General features: G+C 38.3%; 1 protein-coding gene across 6 annotated transcripts in view; it reads right to left on the bottom strand.

Annotated features, from left to right (window-relative positions):
* CNKSR2 (connector enhancer of kinase suppressor of Ras 2) overlaps positions 1-19,956 on the bottom strand; it is a 2,909,208-nt gene that overhangs the window by 412,500 nt on the left and 2,476,752 nt on the right. For all 6 annotated transcript variants that reach the window (XM_044072276.1, XM_044072278.1, XM_044072277.1 and 3 more), the window contains one exon: positions 1,670-1,743. In XM_044072276.1, the coding sequence (XP_043928211.1) occupies positions 1,670-1,743 (74 nt within the window). The remainder of the gene's footprint in view (positions 1-1,669; positions 1,744-19,956) is intronic.

Raw genomic sequence — 19,956 nt, 5'->3', positions numbered from 1 at the left:
AGGCAATATATACAGTACAGTATTTGATGCTTCAGTAGTCTGTAGATTACAAAATATCCTGTAATAATATAATAACTTAGCACCATGCACCATAGTAATGAATGATATCACAGACTGGGAAACCAGGAAGTGGGATGGCAGACCTTGATGACACAGATGAAGTGAGTTCCACTGAAATACTCGAGTGTGAAAAACATAACTGACATTACATAATGCAGGCTTCTAGCGAGTCAGCACTCTTGACGTAACCTGGTTGCTGGTTTCATTGCATAGCCCCTTTCTACCTGTGGCAGAATATTACAAGTGGTATATAACATGATTTTATGCTTCAGGTCCTGGACCCAAAAATTATAAGTAGTGATGTATTACATAAACAAAGGTTGCTTGCATGTCAGCAAAAAAGAGAAAACTTGCTAATTACATCAACATCATCACTTAGGGCATATATTTCTAATTTATCACAGTAAACTTCCATCAGATTTCAGCAAGTCTTTCAGCCTCTCCTTGAGTTCAAAAATATCTTATCTTTGCCTTTTAATACCTAAAAATACATTGTTCATAAGAAAACCACCCCCCCCCAAAAAAAAAAAACAACAAAAAAAAAACACACAAGCATACACATCAAACTCAAATAGCCAATATTTTGCTTGGCATATCATTCTTTTAGTCCTCCCTTGCAAATACACACATCCACTGTAGTGTATTCATCAATCATGTAATCTGATCTCACCTACCAGTCTTCTGAATTGTTAACATTTTAATACATAATACCACCTTCAGCCTCCCTTGTAACAGGTCCTGGCCTTCTCATGCGGGTGAGCCTAAAAATTTAAGAAACACTGCTCTAGGGCAATGTCAGAACCATTTTATAAATGATGATCAACTGTGACAGCTTAAAAAAAGCAAGACGCACTGTCAAAATATTTTCTGTTTAGAATACTGAAGCTGCTACTCTAGAGAATTTTCTGTATGTGGTGTTAATATGATCTAGGATCTAGAAAAAAGTTACCGAGTATGCAAAACTTGATAACATTTGTGTGACTGAAGCACATGCAATCCATAATACAGTAAAATAATTGTCACATACTGCAAGATACTTAACAGCTCTTAACTTACATAAATGCAAATTTATATGTGCAGGATACAATTAAAAGACAAACTGATAGTCACTTCTTCAGGAATAATAGATTTAGAACATATAGTTTTCAAATCTTGTCCAAGTGCAGTGAGAGATGAGAATAAATGTGACAAGAGGTGATTTTTTTCCCTTCCTATAATAAAAACACAGGATGAGACCATGCATGACCAATGTTACCTTTGCTTTACCTTTGCTCTCAATTTTTCTGAGCATTCCTATTCCTCCTCTTTCTACCCACAATTTCTTTTTTCTCCCCAATAATAAGAAATTCTGGGAAATTAACAAATCAGATTAAAAAAAATTGTCATCCAATACTGATAAAAATAAATGAAAAAAGTGATGTACAACAATCCTGGGAGATTAATTTAGATAGAAGTGTAATACAAATGAAAACTGCCTGTCCAACATGCATATCAAGTAAAAAATTGGTTTGTAGCAGTATATTAAATATTACTTAAAGGCAAGACATGGAAAAACAAATGTAGATTAAAGTTTCCTAACAAAATGCATGTACATTATTGGGGAATGTACCTTGTTCAGGCTTTGTCCTTTCTCTCTCTCGTTCAGCATATCCTGCAGTAGCCATATTTAGTCTGCTTAGCCACCTAAACAAACAAAAATACTGTTACAAGAGGCAGAAAATTCCATTTTTATTGAATCAATATATTAAGCATAGTATGCATTCCATACTGAACAACTACAAATTATTAAAGTGTCCTGCGGAGCAGACAGCTTTAGAGGCATTGGCACTGGTTGAATATCCAAGAGCATATCCATGTTTAGCCTCTTCGGCACTTATCTGAAAAAGTCATGATGTGGTAGGGGAATATGCAGGTAATTGAAGAGTGCATAAAGTAAAACTATATTGGTTAATCTATGACATGCTGTAAAAGTTAAACATAGACATGCATGAAGTCTAAGATAACTCTAAGGCTCGGAAAAAGAATCCCAGATTTTGTAATCTAATATAGAAAATGAGTGGTAAGAAGTGCTGAGTTTGTCTCTGGGGTGCATCAGAATGACAGCTTTGTTATGATGTGATCTGAGGATTAAGTATGAAGATATAAGTATCAAGTTTCAGAACTTTAGACACCAAAGATATTAAAACAGCTTCTGCAAGATATTTAACTGATAGTCAACTGGCTTTTTTCAAATAAATGTAGTGCTGTCCTTGAGGGTGATGTGGAAGACAGGAGAGCGTAATGAATATTCATATTCATGTTGTTGTTTATAAGCAAAATCTCTCTTCTGTGATGTAACAGTTACTGAGTGGCCATATTCCATTTATAAAAGGTGTATTCTCTTGCCTTGCCTTATCTGTTCTACCTTCTGGGGATATAAAGGGCAAGACTTCCAAAAAATCAATATAAAGGGGTGTTTATTTTGGACTTTGTTGAACATGGTGATCAAATGCGAATTGCTGATAAAGCCAACAATCAAGGTGTCTGAAGTGGGTCGTGGTGTCTAAATTATTCCTCTGTGGATCAGTGATGGAGCAATTTGTGGGTTTCCAGGAGACAATACACAGTTCAAATGTAAGCACTTTAGTTTTGGAGAAATTAATTGCTTGGGCTTTGATGTTTAGCAAAGCCTGATAAGTTGCTACATAGGTAACCATGCCACCTGCATAAAAAAGATATTAAGGGTATGGAGGCCAGAGAAGAGAGGAAATAAAAACCAAGAAAAAAGAGAAGGTTGAAATGAGTCTCTCTTGAATGTGTATGAATAAGGTGTCTGGAGAAACAAATGTTTTTCCCGGGCAACACCCTGAGTTTGTACAGCTGCTAAGAAGAGATGACTGCTGACCAGATCAAATACTTTGGCCAGTGCGATAAAGTTATCTCCAGTGTGGATACTTTTATCTGCATTTTGCAGTAGGTCATCTTTTGCTGTCCCTACAACTGTGAGTGTAAATCTCACAGATCTAAACCCATGTTATTTTTTAAGTACGTGATAAGTCGACAAAGATCAAAACTACAATATGTGGAATAACGAAAAGTGAAAAAGTTGGAGAATATATAGTAAATCAGAGGCTGTGGCATGCTGGAGGATTTTCATCTCTGAGGAATAGTGACATCAGAGTTAATATGCATAAGTACCAAAGGTGTCGGATGTGCTTCCCCATGGTGTGCATGGAGAGTGAAGCCCTACTGAAAAAAACTTCAAAGATAAAACTGCAGTTTTTTGTTTGAATTAATTTATTTTTCAAGTTCAGACTTCCAAAATTAGATATTGCACTTATGAACAAATTTCTCAGGAATGCAGCACTCTTGGGACTTTCAAGATGGCTACACATCAAGTAACAACTTGATTCGGTCTCTCCCAGTGTGAAAACAGAAACTTAGCAGAGAAATCCAGTGAACTTTTGTGTTTCTGGGTAAATTTCATTAACTGGCTAGTGTAAGTGCACTGCCTGGATGCCAGGAAAAAAGAAATACAGAGGACCTGAAAGAAAATCAGCCTCAAACGGTAAGGAAAAAACAATGACTAGGAAAAGTTCTGCAGCTGTTCAGCAAAAAGCAGTACAAGCTCCAGACATTAATTCCAGTAACTTACAGGAAAGTATAAGACAACTGCACACAGACCTGGTTAAAATGAATGAAACACCGATGGAGTATATCAACTCAAATAACAAAAGGATGGAACAATGGAAGAAGCTTTAAACAGATATTCAGATCAGGTGATAAAACTGCAAAATTCAGAGGTCAAAATGAAAAAAAAGGCTGGTTGAATATGAGACTTCTCAAGAAGAGATGTTTAAAAAATAATAGAATTAGAGGACAGAGCACATAGGGAAAACCTGAGATTTTCAGCTGTACCAGAGAAGCTGGAAGGAACAGACTGTATTAATTTTATGAACGCACAAGTAAGCAACTGGACTGGTATTCCATAGCAGGAGTTGTTAGTTGAAAGGGCAGTTTGTGTGCATGTTTCAAACCTGGCTATGAAAAAGCAACCTAGACCTTTAACAATAAAGATGCAATCCTACCAGCAGAAGAAATTGGTTCTGACAAAACTATGGCAGACGGACAAAGTACTAAAAGTGGGAGACAGCAGTGTGTTAGTGGAGAATGATTACTCACTGTAAACCAGGCAGAAGAGGAGTACAATCATTCCACTATTCCTGGAATGTTGAGAAGCAGGCATGAGATTCAAACTTCTGTACCCAGCTATCTTCAAAATATTCTTCCCTGGAGGGACAAAATCATTTTTTGATTAAGTACATGCTAAGTAGGAAATACAAAAGTTTGTCCAACAAAAAGTGAGCTGTGAAACAGAAGGAGAGTCTACTCTGTGTTTGTCTAGTAATAAAGAGCACAGATAGACTATGCCAGTGAAACCTTTTTCAATGTTTCAACAGAAAATGTTGAAGAGAAGGAAAGGAGCCTGAGAGTTGATTAGAAGAATCAAGTGTACACTGGAAATGAAGCAGAGACAGGATATGGAAGATGGAGATGAACAGGAATAAAACTAGTAACTTGGAAATTGTCAAATGTGGGATTACAATGCAATAATTATATCTGGGAAACATGACAGAACAAGAAAATCTGGAAATATTGGACTTTTTTGGACTTGTGGATGACTCTAAAGCATATGCCCTACTTCATGTCATTAATGTTTGGAAAAATACCTAGGGGAGGGGAAGAGGAGGGAGAAATTTAATTGAAAGTAAAACAAATTTGTTTCTTAATAGTACTATTTTATAGTGCATGATTTTCTTTGCATGCTATAAAGTTTTCTCAAGTTATTTTTTTAAGTGGAATGGGGATACTATTGTAAACAGGTGATAATTTTTTTTCTTTCTCTCCCTTCTTCTTTCTTTCTCCTTGTTCAGTTTTAAGAAATGTAGGCACTGCAATGTTAAAAAAAGAAAGAAAAGTCTCGTTAAAAGAGCATAACAAAAGAAAAAATGAATGTGCTTTTTATCATTCTTGCATGGGAGAATTACTGGATTAAGGCCCTTAGCTTGATCTAGTAACATGCTTTAGATTAATCAAGTGAATGAAAAAGAATACTGAATTTTATAAGGCTTTTTTCTAGCAAATAAATGTATGCTTAGTACCAATTCTATATCTAGATCTCATGTCTCCATGGAGACAATATGATAAAGAGAAACTGGATACAATCTGATAAAGAGAAATCGACTAGGAAAAAAAAGAGAAATTGGATAGGAGATCATATTCTCTGAAAGCATTCAGGTATTTTCCCAATTGGGAGAGCTGTAAAGATAAGACAAAACCAGACAGCACTTGGTAGAAGCACACACAACACCATGGATAACCTTTCTTTTAGGTTAACTGAAGTCTATGAGTGTGACTGTCAGTTTGGAACATTGGTTCCTATTAGGAGGGGAAAATCTCAACATTTGAACATGTACATAGTTTCGTGTGTTAATATTAAGTTAATACTTAACTCTACTCTTCCCTCATCAGACCCATTATTGAGTACAATGCACCAATTGGAATGTAACTGGCTAGACATCTCCAGCAGCTGGAGAGACCACAAAGGTACCTAACCAAGATGATTACTGGCCTCAAACAGTTGCCCTATGCAGCACGACTGAAAAAGCTAAGGCTGTCTCTGTTGCATACCGCTTTCTCAGAGGCGATCTCTGTCTAACGTACAGAGCCATGTCCAACCCATTATTGTTGAACATGCTCCATCTTAGCAAAACCAAATCTACTCGAGCTACATGCTCTAGGGATATAAACCTCAACACAATAATGAATAGAACATGCTGGAGGGATAGATTCCCTTCGCAGAGACTTCCCTTACTATGGAATAGGGTTCCGATCTACATAAGACAGAGCCCCTCACTATCACTCTTCAAGAGGAACCTTGATGAGTGGATGGGTAACAGAAAGTTCACACCGGGGATCACACCAACAGCACTACTAGATAGGGGCCAAGGGTACTAGCTGCTAGTACAAGGGTCTAGGGAACTACTAAAGGGGCGGTGAATACCGCACAACGTGGCTATGCTAATATATGCTTTCAGGCAGATAGCCCAGTACCAACCTATGAACCTATAATAGGTTTTTAGGTGGTTATTGGCTGAGTGTTTTTTTGGAGGGCTTTCAATAAAACAAAACGTTTTGCAAGATGTGACATATGCTCAAATGGATATGACAAGAAACAACTGTATAAAAGTTCAACCTGCTAAACACTGTATGCATGTAACACAGAAGCTGAAACTAGACATTTAACAAAAATGCTGTTATACATAAAAGGTGGGAATAATAACTTTTAATGATGTTTTCTGTAATGTCTTTAAAATATCAATGGTCTCACAGATAAATAAAAAAAGAAAGAGTAGTGAACTATAGAGTGTAAATAGCTATGCTACAGGAGACACACTTGGACAGAATTGAACATGTGAATTTGATAAAAGGTTTTTCAGGATGGTTATTCAGCGGAATAGCTTGGACAAAGGAAACAAGGACTACAAATATTAATTGCAAGAGGAGCTCCAATAGTGATAGAAGAGGATAAAAAAAATAAATAATGATAGATCTGTAGTATTAAGGGACTATTGGCAAGGGAGGAGGATTAGGCTGGCATATATTTATATCCCACCTAAAACTGCTATAATGGAGCAGAAAAAAATTCTGGGAGAGGTAATAAGTTTTCAGCACGGAATATTACTTATAGGTGGGGAATATAGTTTGATTTGCAGCAGTGAAGATGAGTTGGGGGCCCAGAAAGGAAATATAACAAAGGAGGGTAGAATTTTGAAGAAATTTATGAAATTAGCAAAAGTAAATTAAGGCACCAAAGTTACACACTGGAAATCAGTCACTGTATTTTATTGCAGAAGACAAACGGTAAGCGCTTTCACAACTTAATGTTGCTTCATCAGACCACATCACTACAAGTGATGCTTGGTTAAATACTAGGACAATTAGTATGACATCACAATTTAAAGAGATATTACTCCACTAACATAAGAACATATATCGATATCCATAAGAAAAATGCATAAACTATATAGAAAGGTGTGTATTTACACACAATAATATTTAGAAAAGGGGGAATATCATCCCTGATGGTTATTAATATATATATATATATATATATATATATATATATATATATATATATATATATATACATATACACACACATTTTGTGCACATATAACCATAATAGTACAATAAAAAATATAAAAAAAAAAAACTCATATTTATTGTTTAAGGCGCCTTGCCTTAAGGTAAGGAACTAATGAGGTGCAGCCATTCAAACCAGGATATCTATCTGCTTGTAATTTAGTGATCCATTGTTGTTCTAATTCTTCAGTGTGGTTTTCTACATCACCACCTCTGTTTGTCCTTACTATTTGTTGTAAGATTAAAAATTTAAAACAATGACTACTGTCTGTATTTAGGACATGATTAGCTAGAGCATTTGATTGCTTCTGGTTCCGTATGTCCCTTATATGTTCTAACATTCTTTCTTTAAAACTCCTATTTGTTTTGCCTACATAATAGGCATGGCATGCTTGGCAAAACAAAATAAACAACATCGACACTTTTACAATCATAGTAATTCTTCAGATAAAGTTTAAAACATTTCACAGGATGAATGTACTCATTTTTAGTGTAGACATGCTGACAAGCAGCGCAATTCCTGCACGGGAAGGTGCCCTGTCTGTTTGAGAGATTTTTTCTAAAAGACTGATGTTCTCTATTACAGAGCTGCTGCTTTAAAGACACATTATTTCTAAAACTGAAGTTTGGGGTGTCACCAACTGTGGAAACCAGACCTGGTATTTCATGTAATAAGTGCCAATTCTTTTTAATAATTTCCATATACTTATTGATGTCACTTGCAAATCTAAACACTATTCTAAACTTATTTCTATCAATACTAGTATCATAAGGTATACTTGTATCAGCACTATAAGAGCTCATGTATGGTTTACATCTTGTAGATCTCAATTTCCATGCATCTGCTATCACTCTAGTGATTTCTGAGATAGAATAGCCTCTTGTTTGAAATTCGTCTTGTAACTTATTTAAAGCAACTACTGCCTCTTCATCATTATTATGTAGGCGTAGGGTTCTATAGACTTGTCCTTTAAGGACATTTCTAGGTATGTGTCTTGGGTGCATGCTTGACCTGTGAAGACAGGCATTAGTTCTTGTGGGTTTGTGATAAATACTGGTTCTTATCTGCTTTAAATCAGGGTGACACTCACATCCAAAAAATCAACACATGTATCAGAAAAAGTAAAAGTAAACATCAAAAAGTCTGTAGTACTATGCAGAAGATTGGCATGGCTATGGGCACTTCGTGTGCAAATAGCTACGCCAATCTATCACTAGTATGATGGGAAGAACAATATGTTTTGTCAGATGTTAACCCATTTTTTGGCTACATTCTCTGGTACGTCCGTTTCGTGGATGATGTTTTTGTCTTGTGGAAAGGGCATGGTGAAAATATCAGTAATTTCATTGATTACCTGCATAGTACTACAGACTTTTTGAAGTTTACTTTTACTTTTTCTGATACATGTGTTGATTTCTTGGATGCGAGTGTCACCCTTACTGATTTAAAGCAGGTAAGAACCAGTATTTATCACAAACCCACAAGAACTAATGCCTGTCTGCACAGGTCAAGCATGCACCCGAGACACATACCTAGAAATGTCCTCAAAGGACAAGTCTATAGAACCCTACGCCTACATAATAATGATGAAGAGGCAGTAGTTGCTTTCAATAAGTTACAAGACGAATTTCAAACAAGAGGCTATTCTAGCTCAGAAATCTGATAGCAGATGCATGGAAATTGAGATCTACAAGATGTAAACCATACATGAGCTCTTATAGTGCTGATACAAGTATACCTTATGATACAAGTATTGATAGAAATAAGTTTAGAATAGTGTTTAGATTTGCAAGTGACATCAATAAGTATATGGAAATTATTAAAAAGAATTGGCACTTATTACATGAAATACCAGGTCTGGTTTCCACAGTTGGTGACACCCCAAACTTCAGTTTTAGAAATAATGTGTCTTTAAAGCAGCAGCTCTGTAATAGAGAACATCAGTCTTTTAGAAAAAAATCTCAAACAGACAGGGCACCTTCCCGTGCAGGAATTGTGCTGCTTGTCAGCATGTCTACACTGAAAATGAGTACATTCATCCTGTGAAATGTTTTAAACTTTATACGAAGAATTTATATGATTGTAAAAGTGTCGATGTTGTTTATTTTTGTTTTTGCCAAGCATGCCATGCCTATTATAGGTTCATAGGTTGGTACTAGGCTATCAGCCCTAGGGCCTATACAAGCCTAGCCATAACAATCCCCTGGCTATTTCTTCCCACATTATTTACTTTCCTGGACCCCTATCTAGCAGGGCGACTGACGTGATCCCTGGGGTGAATTTCCTTTCTCCCATCCAATCGTCAAGGTTCCTCTTGAAGAGGTCCAAAGAGGCACTCTGCTTGACATGTATGGGCAATCTATTCCAGAGTCTGGGGAGTCTCTGGGTCAGGAACCTATCCCTGCAGCATGTTTTGTTTATTGTGATGACAAGGTTTAGATCCCTGGAGCGTGTAGCTGAGGGATTGGGATTTCTTTAAGTGTAGCATGTCCAACAGCTCTGGGTTTGACATGGCCTTGTATGTCAAGCAGAGATCGCCTCTGAGTAGACGATATGCGACAGAGTATAGCTGGAGTTTTTAAGGCGGTCAACGTAGGGCATCTGCTTTAGGCCTGTGATTCTTTTAGTGAGGTATTTCTGAGGCCTTTCCAGTTGTTGCAGATGTCTTGAGAGGTACATACTAAATGGGGCGTTGTATTCTATAATGGGTCTAATGAGGGATGAGTACAGTGGGACAATGACCTCCTTTTTCTGGATGAAAAGCCCTTCATGATGAGGTGTGCCACATAGAAGGATTTCCTGACTGTTGTGGCGATGTGGTTATCGAAGGTGAGACCACTGTCCACCTGTGTCCCTAAGTCTCTTATCACACTTTCTGTGTTTAGTGTACTGCCACCTATATGGTAATTCATGGATACATGTTTTTCCCAAAGGGGATAACAATACATTTCTTGGCATTGAGCTTGAGCCCATGGCTCTGGCACCAAGCATCTGTTTCTGTAAGGCCCTTTGTAGAGTATCCACATCATTTGGGATTCAATAATGGCTCCCAGTTTGCAGTCATCTGCACACTTTGTTAGCCAGAGTCCCTTAGTGTTGACCTGTACTTCAGAGAAGTAGATGCCAAACAAGGGCGGCCCCAGGACTGAACCCTGAGGTACTCCACTTGTCACTTGTCTGGAGCTGGATTTGGAGTCGGCTACTTTTACAGTGTGGGTTCTATCAGTAAGCCATTTAGCAACCCATTGGGTGACATAGGGATTAATGCCCAACTTAGTAAGTTTATCTATGATTCCAGAGTGGGGGATGGTGTCAAAGGCCTTGGCAAGGTCTAGATAGGCTGTGTGGACCACCTTACCCTTGTCCATGGCTCTGAAGACTGATTCAAAGAAGTCAATCAGGTTCAGGAGACAAGATCGGCCCTTCACAAACCCAAACTGGGTGGGGTCCAGTGTTTAAAGGTTGCCAATGTCTTTGTTTATAAGTTCCATGATAATACGCTCCATGGCCTTGCAGATAAAGCTTGTCAGACTGATGGGATGGTAGTTTCTGGGATCCAAGGTGGATCCCCCCTTGTGGATTGGGATAACTGTAGCTCTGCGCCACTCAGTGGGCACGAAACCTGAGGTGAGGCTATGATTAAACATAACACTTAGGTGAGGTGCCAGTTCATATTGTAGTTCATGTAGTACACAGTCCGGGATGTCATCTGGTCCCATGGATGCTGTATTCTTGGCTTTAGAGAGTGCGTTTTGTAGCTGTGTGGCCGTTATTACTGGAATTTGGCAATCTTCCGGTATTAAGATGGGCCATTTAGGGGGTGAGAGGGGGGTGAAGTTGGCACTGAATCGATCTGCCAGGATATTGGCAATATCCTTCGGATCAGTATATTTAATGCCATTCTGTTTTAGCTCAGAGCAGATCTGAGCATTGCCATTTAGATTCTTGACATAGTTATAGAATGCTTTGTGGTTGTCTTTGGAATCTTTGGCAATTTTATTTTCGTAACTAGCTTTGGAGGATTTTATGAGGCATCTCAGTTTCTTACTGAGGCTAGTAAGGGAGTTGTTTGCATCCTGGGATTTTCCTCTTTTCTGCAAAAGTTTCTTCTTTTTGTTGTAAAGTTTGTTTATGGCAGGGGACCACCAGATTTGCTTCCTTTTTTTGGATGAGAGCATTTTGGTTCTATTTGGGATGGCACGATTCATGCATGAGTGGATGTGCTCGTACAGTGCCTTAGTGTAGGATTCAGCAGTTGAACTTTCAGTTGCGCTCTGCATGGGTGTCATGAAGTTTGTCACTTCTGACTTGAGTAGCATGAAGTTGGCTTTGGAGAAGTATTTTATGGTGGTTTCTTTACTGGGGGTGGGGGTGGGATGTGGATGTTAAGGGTGATTAGCTTATGGTCAGACCTGACTAACGAGCGGGTGACCATAGGTATGGAGCATTGATTTCCCATGTTGGTAATGACCAGGTCTAGGATATTGGAGCCCCTGGTGGGACTATGGATTAGTTGATCCAGGGCGTTGGAATTTATGAATTCCAAGAACTGTTGCGCAAAGGTGTTGGGACATGAGTAGTTTTCCCAGTTAATGGCAGGGTAGTTAAAATCACCCAGTATTAGGGTGTTTGGTTCTATCTTAATATTTTCCAGTATGTTTAGAAAGGTGTAGTGAGAATCTTGGGGTAGGGTGCGGGATCTGTAGCAAGCTACAATTTGGATTGCAGTCTTACCTAGTGTTAGTTGCACTTGGAGAATTTCAGACACATTGTGTTGGCCAACTAGCCTGGTGGTGTGAATATCCTTGGTGAATATTGACACTCCTCCACCTTTAGTGTTTCGGTCCTGGTTTGGTGACCGAAAAGTGTGGTAAGAGTTGTAGCCTGGTATTGCAGGGGTGCTCTCTGGAGCCTTGAACCAGGTCTCAGTTAATGGACAGATATCGATGTTCTCCATTTTTAGGAGTGCCTCAAGAGAGTGCATTTTGAGGTTTAGACTTCTAGCCTTGAGTAGCATTACCTTCAGATTTTGCATGCTTGTACCTGTTACGGTGGTGGTTTTGTCCTTTGAAGTTTGCCTAAAAAAGGCACTATAGGGGTGGCAAGAGCCTTAGCCAGTAACCTGAATCCCAGGGGTGACAGGTGCAGACCATCTCTGGTAAAGCATCGTGGTCTGTCAATCATGTCGTCCCAGGCAGACAGATACTGGATCCCCTTTGAATGACACCATAAGCTTAGCCAATTGTTGAAGTCAATCATTTTATCCTTATATTGTGGTATCATTCTGGGTGAAGGCAGGATGCTACTCAGGGCTAGGGTCATACCTGCCTAGGCCACATGATCCGAGAGCTCTTCCATGTCTCTTTTCATGTAGTCCAGGGAGGTACGTCTCAAGTCATTCACTCCAACATGGACAATGACAGAGTCATATTTGTACTTGTTGTGGAGTGACTTGAGTGCATGCATTATGTGGCGGATCCTGGCACCTGACAGGCAGCTGACTGTAATTTTCTCCTTATTCAACCTGGTGAGAGGGACATCAGTGTGCCGGACTACAGAGTCACCTATGACTAAAGTGTTAGGTACATTGTCTTGCCTTAGGGGCTGTTGCTGGGTGGCACACTGGTGTTGTGAACTATGTGACACATTGGTTGTGATTGGTGTTTGTTTAAGTTTCAGATACAGAGGTCTTTGTTGCTTGGGCAGGTTACAGTTAAGGGCCTCTGCATATGTGGATTTAGTGTTGCTATATGTGGGTGTTGGTGGTGCGGGTTTAGAAGGGCTATGTGTTGCTTGAGCTGTAGTGTGGGTGTTAACCTTCTCCTCTTGACTGTTTAGCACAATCTTGGGTGGAGAGAGCTTTGCTTCCATTTTGGCTATGTAAGTGCATCTCGCACAGGTTGTAGTGTTGGGTGGTAGGAGAAGAGGGTTGTCTGTGTACATGAGGTAATTGCTGCATTGCCCCAGTTATGTAGGCAAAACAAATAGGAGTTTTAAAGAAAGAATGTTAGAACATATAAGGGACATACGGAACCAGAAGCAATCAAATGCTCTAGCTAATCATGTCCTGAATGCAGACAGTAGTCATTGTTTTAAATTTTTAATCTTACAACAAAATAGTACGGACAAACAGAGGTGGTGATGTAGAAAACTGTGATGTAGAAAACCACACTGAAGAATTAGAACAACAATGGATCACTAAATTACAAGCAGATAGATATCCTGGTTTTAATGGCTGCACCTCATTAGTTCCTTACCTTAAGGCAAGGCGCCTTAAACACTAAATATGAGTTTTTTTATATTTTTTTATTGTACTATTATGGTTATATGTGCACAAAATGTGTGTATATATGTATATATATATATATATATATATATATATATATATATATATATTTTTTAATAACCATCAGGGATGATATTCCCCCTTTTTTAAATATTATTGTGTGTAAATACACACCTTTCTATATAGTTTATGCATTTTTCTTATGGATATCGATATATGTTCTTATGTTAGTGGAGTAATATCTCTTTAAATTGTGATGTCATACTAATTGTCCTAGTATTTAACCAAGCATCAGTTGTAGTGATGTGGTCTGATGAAGCAACATTAAGTTGTGAAAGCGCTTACCGTTTGTCTTCTGCAATAAAGTACAGTGACTGATTTCCAGTGTGTAACTTTGGTGCCTTAATTTACTTTTGCTGTTGTGTGTTTTGGGCACCTCAGTGTACCTGCAGCCATTTGGTTTTTGCATCTTCAAATTTATGAAAATGTTTGGCATGGAAGATGTGAATTCAGTACTAGGAGTTTGGAGTGAGTTTACATATTATTCTCTAAGATGCAAAAACTAGGCTAGGCTAGACAGAATTTATATTTCACAGGAACATGTGCATTTAATTGAAGATCTTGATATGCACCCAATAACTATTTTAGATCACGCTCCAATAATAACTAAAATAAAACACATGGTAATGAAACAAAATGAGACACTGGTTATTAGGGAAGATAAACATTTCTTCTGAAAATATAGCTAGGGAGTGGGATAAAATAAAAGTGGAGTTTAAAAATAGGGTGGAAATAAAATAAGGGGCATATGGTTTATAAACACAAATTGTTTAGAGGGACTGACAAATGTTAAAGTACTGCAGAATAGGGGGAATATCACAGAACAAGAAGAGGAGCAACTGCAGGATGCTAAACAGAAAATAATTGATTACCTCGATAATATGCATGAGTGTAGAAAAACTGCTGTTAAGCAACTGTTTTCTGATAACTCCAGAGCACAAAAAGTTTTAGCAAAATGACTCAGGCGATAGAAAGTAGAAAGGGCTGTCTCCAAGCTTAGGCAGCCTATAACAAGGAAGGTAACAAGAGATCCTGTAAAGGTATTAGAAATATTTTGGAAATTCTATGAAAGTCTTATAAAGTAGAGACATATGGAAATCAAGAAATTGTATAAATGGAAATATTTATGGAAGAAGTAAATAAGCCAAGGTTAGCGGTAGATGAGGCTCAACTACTAACCGTTAGGATAGGAGGAGATGACATAAAAACGGTGATGTATAACCAATCTACGGGAAAGTCCCCAGGAACAGATGGTATTCTGTGGAAAAAAATGATAAAGATCTGGAAGGTTTTTTAACAGTATTTTAAGAGGAGGAGAACTACCAACATCCTGGAAGAAAGCAGTGGTAGCTGTAATACATAAAGAGGGTAAAGATCCATCAGATCCAGCTTCATACAGGCTCATTTCAATACTAAACCATGATTATAAAGTGTTTATGTTTATAATGGCTAAAAGAATGGCAAAAGTAATGCCAAAACTGATAGATATGGATCAATGCGATTTTGTGGAAGGGAGGCAAACATTTGACAACATTAACAGAACAATGATGATCCAGAGAGAAACAGGATGTAAGCAAATACCACTGTCATTGGTGGGTCTTGATGCAGAAAAAGTATTTGATAGAGTGAGCTGGAACTTTACGATCAGGGCAATGAAAGCATTTGCATTCCCTGATAAAATTATAAGGTTGATTAGGATGATATATGAGGGATCGGAGGTGAAAATTAAAGTGGGTGGGGTCCTTTGTGATAATTTCTGCATGAGCAGAGGAACCAGGTAGGGATGAACTCTTTCCCATTTGTTATTTGCATTATATTTAAAATCACTGGCAAAGAAAATAAGGGGGTCAGAAATTTAAGGATATAACTGGTATGGTGGTCAAGAAAAGCTGTCTCTATTTGCAGATGATATTATTTTATACCAGACAAAACCAGAAAAGGACACAACAGTGTTGTGGAACATTTTGAGACACAATTAATGAAGGTAAAGCAAAGGCAATAGTAGTGCAGTATGTACCCACACAATAATTGATTCAGCTAAGGATATGAGGGAAGAGACTAAACAAAAGATAATACAAAAACTGACAAAATGGAAGCTCCGTTATAGGGATATGGATAGTAAGATACAAGCAAGTAAAATGTTTTAGTCCCTTTAGTGTTATACACAAGTCTGGCATATTTTTATTAACCAGAGAAGAAGTTGTGGATAGCAATAAATAAAGAGCCAAAGGACTTTATCTGGGAGGTGAAGATGGTAAGAGTCAAGTGGGATAAGCTGATTCTTCCAATAGAACAAGGTGGATTGGGATTACTAAATTTGAAGGGGTATTTCAGAGCAACACAGTTAAGGCACCTATACATAGCACAAGCAGAAAACTGTAATTCAGTGGAAAGGGACAATGATAAAACAGGGGGAAGCTGAAGAAATCAATGAGAGACTGGGATTTTGTATGCAGCCCTTTAAAGAGGATAAAGATTATCATAGAGAATACTATATTCAAAAAGTAGCATAAAGTATTCTAAGAACTAAGCCAACATGGGAATGGAAAAAGGAGATTCTGCCAATAGGGATGACTGCAATTAGGGATAAAGACAATAGGCAAGAGGAGGCTGGAATTTATTGGAGAAAACTGGCAAAGGAAGTAAGGTATTGGGAGCAAATAACTAACGAGGGAAAGGTAGCAGAATGGGAAGACATTAAGAATTTATTTGGACTGCGGGTTAGGCTAAGGATAAGGAGTATGGAGAGTTGTATGAAAGATTGGACATTAAGGAGGGAGAAAAGGACCTGTACCGATTGGCTAGACAGAGGGACCGAGCTAGTAAAGACGTGCAGCAGGTAAAGGTGATAAAGGATAATGAGGGAAACATACACACAAGCGAGGAGAATGTGTTGAGCAGACGGAAAGAGTACTTTGGGGGGGCTTATGAGAATGAGAGAGAGAAAAGGTTAGATGATGCAGGAAGAGTGAATCAGGAAGTGCAATGGATTAGCAAGGAGGAAGGCTGTTGGTCCAGATGACATACCTGTGGAAGCATGGAGGTGTTTAGGAGAAATGGCAGTGGAGTTTTTAACCAGATTATTTAATGAAATCTTGTAAAGTGAGAGGATGCCTGAGTAGTGCAGAAAAAGTGGTTTTGTACCGATTTTTAAGAATAAGGGTGATGTGCAGAGCTGTAGTAATTACAGAGGGATAAAATTAATCAGTCACAGCATGAAGTTATGGGAAAGAGTAGTGGAAGCTAGGTTAAGAAGGGAGGTGATGATTAGTGATCAGCAGAATGGCTTTATGTTGGGAAAGAGCACTATAGATGCGATGTTTGCTCTGAGAGTGTTGATAGAGAAGTATAGAGAAGGTCAGAAGGAGTTGCATTGTGTCTTTGTGGACTTAAAGAAAGCATATGAGAGGGTGCCTAGAGAGGAGTTGTGGTATTGCATGAGGAAGTCAGAAGTGGCACAGAAGTATGTAAGAGTGGTACCGGATATGTAAGAGGGTAGTGTGTCAGTGGTGAGGTCTGTGGTGGGAGTGAAAGATGCATTTAAGGTGCAGGTGGGATTACATCAAGGATCAGATCTAAGCCCTTTCTTATTTGCAGTGGTGATGGATAGGTTGACAGATGAGATCAGACAGGAGCCCTGTGGACTATAATGTTTGCAGATGACATTGTGATCTGTAATAAGAGTAGGGGACAGGTTGAGGAGACCCTGGAGAGGTGGAGGTATGCTCTAGAGAGGAGAGGAATGAAGGTCAGCAGGCTAAGACAGAATATACATGTGTGACTGAGAAGGAGGATAGAGGAATGTTGAGGATGCAGGGAGTAGAGTTTGCGAAGGTGGGTGAGTTTAAATACTTGGGGTCAACAGTTCAGAGTAATGGTGAGTGTGGAAGAGAGGTGAAGAAGACAGTACGGGCAGGGTGGAGTGGGTGGAGAAGAGTGTCAGGAGTGATTTATGACAGATGGGTACCAGAAAGAGTGAAAGAGAAGGTCTACAAGAGGATAGTGAGACCAGTTATGTAATATAAGTTGGAGACAGTGGCACTGACAAAAAGACAGGAGTCAGAGCTGGACATGGCCGAATTAAAGATGTTAAGATTTGCACTTGGTGTGACGAGGATGGACAGGATTAGGAATCAGTATATTAGAGGGTCAACTCAGGTTGGACAGTTTGGAGACAAAGCAAGAGAGGCGAGATTGTATTGGTTTGGACATGTGCTGAGGAGGGATGCTGGGTATATTGGGAAAAGGATGCTAAGGATGGAGCTGCCAGGTAAGAGGAAAACAGGGAAGCCTAAGATAAGGTTTATGGATGTGGTGAGAGTGGACATGTAGGTGGTTGGTGTGACAGAGCAAGATGCAGTGGAGAGGAAGAAATGGAAACAGATGATCCACTATGGCAACCCCTAATGGGAACTGCCAAAAGAAAAAAAAAGTTAGAGATTTTCTTCCCTATCAAGGACTGATATCAGTGTATATACAAAGAGAAAGAAATGGGGGAGTCCTAAAAGAAAGACCAGCGACCAGCACCGGTTGAGTTTTTAGTAGAATCTAAAACAGAAACTGCCTTTAAAAAAGGAATAATTAGTAGAGCATATAAAATATTATATGATAACTATAAGAATCAAGCAGAGGAGGTTAGAAAGGATTGGGAAGAGAGATTGCATAAGCAATTCACAAAGAAGCAGTGGGGAATGTATGTATGTCTCACAAATTTGCAACAAAATCTAGAAAATTTAGGGGTTTTGTTTGGAAATGTTTACACAGATATTTTAATACCCCATGTAGACTCCAAAGAATTTTTCCTCAGGTAGACAGCAAATGTTTGAGGTGTGATGGAGAAGAAAGAAGTAATTGGGAATATATTTTCTGGGAGTATAATGAGTTGGCCGAATTTAAAGATTCTCTGCAGACTACTCTGCCAGATATGCTGGGTAAGCAAATTGATTTAACTAAGGAAATAATTTTTCTGAACTATGATAAAGAATTGAATTGCCTAGACATAAGTAAGGCCTTGCTGGGTCTAATTATGGTGGCTGTCAAAAAGGCAATTAATAGAAAATGGAAATCAAAGATGAAACCAACTGTATTAGAAGTAGTGAATATAACAACAGAGATCAAACAACTGTAATTGGGATCTTTGGAAAAGGGTAGAAGCAAATTAAATGAGAACTGTGGGAACAATACATACAGGGGATGAATGAGGTTTTAAAGAAGGCAGGACTTGAATGAGCTATGTAATGGTTGACTGACAACGACTGGGTAGATTTTAACTGATGTATAATATATGTAATGAAAATTGTGTCAATATGGTTTGTGATTTAAAATGCTTGCAGCTAAGATTATGTCAATGTAGTTTGTTTTCATTTATATAAATGCATGATTGCCTATGTCATAAGTGAGAATTTAATAAAAATTATTCCTTGGTAAAAAAAAAAAAAAAAAGTAGCACTCTCTGCAACTTGGCAACTTTTCCTGGCATTTTTCGAAGAGCTGGTAGGCGAGAGAATGGGTGTATAAGTAGCTATGAATTTGGTGGGTATTTTCTAGCTAGGAGTGTGGAAAGCACCTAAATAGGGTTTATATGTGTTATATGTACAATGAAGGCTATTCTTAATGTGATCTTTGTAAACCAAGCATAAAGTCCACCAGGCCTCAAAGTAACATGATTCAGGAGTTGCTCAATTAAGTTTTACGTATTGTCAAGTAAGATATATTGAAATCAAATGGGGTAAGGTAGAGAAAGACAGGTGCTTTAATATTTTTGTCTATAAAGCTGCTGTGGAAATTGGCAACCTCACTAGCAAATATATGTTTTGATTCTAAACTGACTGTTCCCAAATAACAACTGTTGAAAGATTAATCAATACATATCTTGTTGTCTTGAAAGGACTTTTGTTCCACAGGAAAGCTGAAGATTGAAAGTTGAGTCAGGGAAGGGCCAGTTCACGGTTTCATACAGCTGCCCCATTTCACTAGTACACACATCAGCAAAGATTCTCTAAGTTGAAAATAGTGAACTACAGTAATGGATGACTCTGATACTTCACGTACATGACTGTAGACTGCTCTAAAGTATTCTTCCCTTCTGATACTTGTATAGAAAAACTTTCTGCCACAAGCAGTGGAAGCTAAAAATTGCATTATTTGTTAATTTTCAGACAGATTTATTGGTCTGTATTTGTATTTTTTAAATGCATTTTCACTGATAAGGTCTGTAACTTCATGTTATCATTTCAGCAAAGCACTTTCATTTGGTTTAGTATGGTGGCTGGGTAATTTAGTTTTCTACTTCACAGCTTCAGCATCTGGAATTCAATCCTGATCACTGGTCATTTTCTGGAGTCTGCAAGGTCTCCTCACAGAT

This window comes from Protopterus annectens, chromosome 5.part0, assembly GCF_019279795.1.
Source record: "Protopterus annectens isolate FY-2018-M chromosome 5.part0, PAN1.0, whole genome shotgun sequence".
Lineage (NCBI taxonomy): Eukaryota > Metazoa > Chordata > Ceratodontiformes > Protopteridae > Protopterus > Protopterus annectens.
Note: the sequence above shows the minus strand (reverse complement) of the source record. Positions and strands in the feature narration are given on the sequence as shown.